We start from the raw sequence: 4,900 nt of genomic DNA on the forward strand, positions 1-4,900 counted from the left end.
GAAGCTCAGAGACCTGCAGTGGCAGGCGGGGAACGTTGGAGTCCTCCGTCACTGAAGCAAGCAAGACTCATGTTAGTTTCAAGCTGCCAGGCTGCCAGCCGCCATCTTGGCTGGCAGTTAATTTGCATATCTCGCTGATTAGCCAATGGGAAGAGTAGCGGTCATATGCCAATTACCATGTTTCTCTTTTATTAGATAGGATATACATATAATCTCCACCCTTATATAGTATCATACAGAGAAGAATCTTTGCCCTAAAAATTCTCTGTAGTCTGCCTATTCATCTCTCTCCCCGCACATCCCTTGGAAATGACTGATCTTTTTATTATCTCCATAGTTTTGCCTTTTCCAGAATATCACAGTTGAAATGATACCATATGTAGCCTTTTGAGATTGGGTTCTTTCACTTAGTAATAAAAATTTAAGGTCTCTGGGATCTCTATCAATGAGTTAATAGCTCATTTCTTTTTAGTGCTGAATAGCAATCCACTGTCAGAGTATAACAAAATATATACATTCATCTACTAAAGGAAACCTTGGCTGCTTCTAAGATTTAGCAATTATTAATAAATCGGCCATAAACATTTGTGTACAGGTTTTCATGTGGATATAAGCTTTCAGCTCTTTAAGAAAAATACCAAGGAGCACAATTTAAGGTATTGTATCTTCAGAGTATGTTTAGAAAATACCAAATGTCTTCTGATATAGCAAATCATTTACCATTCCCCTCAGCAATGTAATCTCATCAGCAATTGCATTCCCACAAGTTCCTGCTGCCCCACATCTTTTCTAGCATTTAGTGTTGGCAGTGTTCTAGATTTTGGCTATTCTAATAGGTGTATAGTGGTATCTTACTGTTGTTTTCATTTGAAGTTTTCTGATGACATATGATGTGAAGTATTTTTATATTCTTATTTGCCGTTTGTGTATCTTCTTTGGTGAGGTGTATGTTCAGATGTTTGGCCCATTTTTTAATTAGTTTGTTTTTCTCCTAGAATTTTAGGCTCTCTCTATATTTTAGATAGCAGTTCCTTCTCAGATATGTCTTTTGCAAATATTTTCTCCAAGCCAGTGGTTTGTCTTTTTGGCACTTGCAAGTATCTTTTGTAAAGCTGATATTTTTAATTTTAATAAAGTCCAGTTTATCAATCCTTTCTTTCAAGGATCTTGCCTTTGTTGTTTTATCTAAAATACCATTGCCAAACCCAAAGACATCTAGATTTTCCCTATACTATCTTCTGTTTTATATGGTTTTGAATTTTATATTTAGGTCTATGATAGATTTTGACTTCATTTTTGTGAAGAATTTAAGGACTGTCTTTAGATTTTTCTTCTTTTTTTAAATTTGTGGATATCCAGTTGTTCAGCACCAAGTTATGAGAAGATGATCTTTTCTGAATTGCATTGCCTGTACTCCTTTGTCAAAGATCAGATGACTACATTTCTGTAGATCTATATCTGGGCTATCTTTTCTATTCCATTGATCTATTTGTCTATATTTCTGCCAATATCAAACTCTCCTAATTACTGCACCTTTGTAATAAATATTTAATTCCTCCACAATGTCAGTCCTCCAACTTTGTTCTCCTTCAAAAATGTGTTGGCTATTGTGGGTGTTTTCCCTTTCCATATAAATTTTGAATCAATCTGTCAATAGCCACAAAATAACTTGCTGAGGATCTGATTGGGATTGCCTTCATTCTCTAGATCAAGTTGGAAAGAACTTCCATCTTCACAACAGTATCTTCCTATATGAACATAAAATATTGCTTTATTTATTTAATTCTTCTTTGCTTCCTTACATTAGAGTTTTGTAGGTTTCTTTGAATAGATCTTGTAAATATTTTATTAACGTGAGTGTTTCATCTTGTAGGCTGCTCATGTACATGGTATTTTGTATTTAATTTCAAAAGACATTTGCTCATTGCTGGTATATAGGAAAGCAATAGACTTTTTAACCTCTTATCCCGAAATCTTACTAGAGTTCCAAGAGACTGTTTTTATCAATTCTTTTAAATTTTCTACATAGAACAATCATGGCATTGGTAAAAAACAGTTCAGCCCTGCTCTCCTAATCTGTATAAATAATTCAATAGTTTTAAATTGCACATTGTAAAATACAAATTATGAACAACAAATATGCATCTATCAACAAGTGAATCTAAGAATCAAGTGAATAAATAATCTGATGAACAGAAAAAAATTGCACATTGTGAGTTGTGTGATAAAATCTCTTGGCATTCCACTCCATTCTGCCCAAGATTTGAATCATCCCTTTGTCCAGCATACTCAATCTGTATACTCTCCCAGACTGTTAGCTACTTAGTAGCCATCTTGATTAGCAGATTGACTGTTGCAGTATCACACTGCTTATGTACACATTAACTTTTATTTTACTTAATAATGCCACATTCACATAACTTTTATTACAGTATATTATTAGAATTGTTCTATTTCATTATTGGTTATTAATATCCTACAGTGCTGAATTTATAAATTGAATTTTATCATAGGTATGTAATTGCATTTAAAAAACATAGTATGCATAGGATTTGGCACTATCCTTGGTTTCAGGCACCCACTGAGCATCTTGGAACTCATACCCTGTGGATAAGGGGGGACTGCTGTAAAGAGATCATGGACATCTGTCAGATGAATACAAAATCTTAGTGATAAAGGCAAAGTTCGTGAACAGATCATTGACATAAGAAATATATGACTGCAAAGATAGAAAATTATAATCTGTTAAGCAATCCAAAAAATGGAAATTGAAATAACATACTTTCAATCAGATAGAAAGGTATCCAATTTCTTTAATTCAATGCTGGTTACAGTTTATACTAGTGGAGAGGTAAAAGAGCACAACTCTTCACAAAAGCCCTTTTGAAAAATTAATCAAGAGCTTTAACGTGTATGTACTTTAGAATGCAGCCAACTCAGAGAATCTCACTTACAAAAATTATCTAGATATGAAAAAGAACCATATGATATCACTCGCATTTTGGATATAAAATAGAAAGCAACAAACACAGACAACAATATGATGGCTGCCAGAGTGGTGGGAGGGAGGAGAGGGTAAAGGGGGAATAAATGGTGATAGAAAGAGAAATGATTGGGGGTATTGAAAACACAGTACAATATACAGATGATATATTATAGAATTGTATACTTGAAACCTATATAATTTTATTAACCAATGTCACCCCAGTGAATTCAATAAAATGTTTAAAAAGGAAAAAATCTAAATAGAAAAAAGTATTATACACAAAAATGCTCACTACTACAATATTTATATTAAGAAAATTTGAAAACGGAAAAAAAACTAAATGCTTCTGATTATGGTTAAGTAATCTATAAGAGACACTTACCGATGATATATTCTACAATACTTATCAGTCTTAATTTATATAATTAATAAGGGTCTATGACATTCAAGTAAAACTTTATAGTAAGCATGAACAGATTTCAACTTAACACAGGCAGTAAGATTTCAAATATGTTAACAAAAAACTAATAAAAAGCAAAATATAGAACAAAAGTAAAATCCCAAAATATTACTAATAGCGTAGTCTAAATATTCACATTGCAGATGACATTTATTGTGTTTCTACATTTTCCAATTTTCTATGATGAAACATTGATTTATCTTCATGGAGCCTCCCTACCACCTGTGAAATTCTTAATTCTTCACTTTAAATGGAAGTAAACTAAATCTCTATATTATATATGCTATTTTAATGAGGCTTCTCTCTCAAGGTGCCAAGTGTAATTATTAACTGATTACTATTTTATTATTGAGAACTTAATGTCAGAACTATGAAAACAAAATATATTATAGTCTAAACTTATTTTTTTCTGAAAAATACTTAAACATATATTATGAACTGCAAAGCAAAAGCTTTCCAAAACTACATTTTGCAGAGTACGTTGGTTTTATACTTGAATATTTGGAGAAAATGAGTAAATATATATTTGACAAATATTTCAAAATTTTAAGATGCTTATCCTTCTGTACATGTAGATAATCCTTTAGTAACCTATCCATATGGGAAAAACATTATCTAAAATGAAATTTCCATCCTTTCACTTTATAGCCAATGTAGTTTATTTTAATGATTTAATTTTAATATAATCCTTTAAAAATTACCCACACAATGAATAAAGTACTAAACTGACCTATTATTTAAAAAAATTATATCCTATTTTTTCAAGCAAAGGTTACTCATCAGAGATTATATCCATGCTATCTATCAAAACTCAATCTCAAAGACTCAAAATTTAAGTAAAATGCAGAGCAATCATAATTTTACTTTTTAATATCAATATTTTTAAAAAATACCATATCCCTATTTTTAAACTTTCAACTGCTTAAGTGAAAATATTTGGTTTATGCACATCACTTGAATGTTTCAGATTACATACCAGTAGCTTGAACATGACATGGTCGAATAAGAGGGACCCGAGGCACAGGAGATTTTGACAAACGATATTGAGTGTAAAGTTTTGAAGATTCAAAGAAATTAATTAGAATGTCAAAGTCAAATTCATACGTTGTCACCTGAGAGACAAAAAATACATTGCATATGTGACTATTTTGCTATAGTTTGTGATATTTTAATTGTTACACATAAAGTGTGATTTGATATACGTCTATATCCTATCTAATAAAAGAGAAACATGGTAATTAGCCATACGTCCGCTACCCTTCCCATTGGCTAATCAGGACGATATGCAAATTAACTGCCAGCCAAGATGGTGGCCGGCAGCCAGGCAGCTTGAAGCAAACATGAGGTTTGCTTGCTTCAGTGACGGAGGAAACCAACGTTCCCCGCCTGCCGTTGCAGGCCTCTGAGCCTGCAGTTTGAAACATTTTAACAAATATAGAAGCTAAAAAAAAACA

General features: G+C 32.1%; 1 protein-coding gene across 1 annotated transcript in view; it reads right to left on the reverse strand.

The window, feature by feature from the left end:
* The window catches only part of CFAP47 (cilia and flagella associated protein 47), a 458,234-nt gene that overhangs the window by 345,492 nt on the left and 107,842 nt on the right, over positions 1–4,900 (reverse strand). Inside the window, 1 exon segment of the mRNA XM_015571970.1 lies at positions 4,423–4,558. Within this exon segment, the coding sequence (XP_015427456.1) occupies positions 4,423–4,558 (136 nt within the window).

This window comes from Myotis davidii, unplaced genomic scaffold (genome assembly GCF_000327345.1).
Source record: "Myotis davidii unplaced genomic scaffold, ASM32734v1 scaffold1107, whole genome shotgun sequence".
Lineage (NCBI taxonomy): Eukaryota > Metazoa > Chordata > Mammalia > Chiroptera > Vespertilionidae > Myotis > Myotis davidii.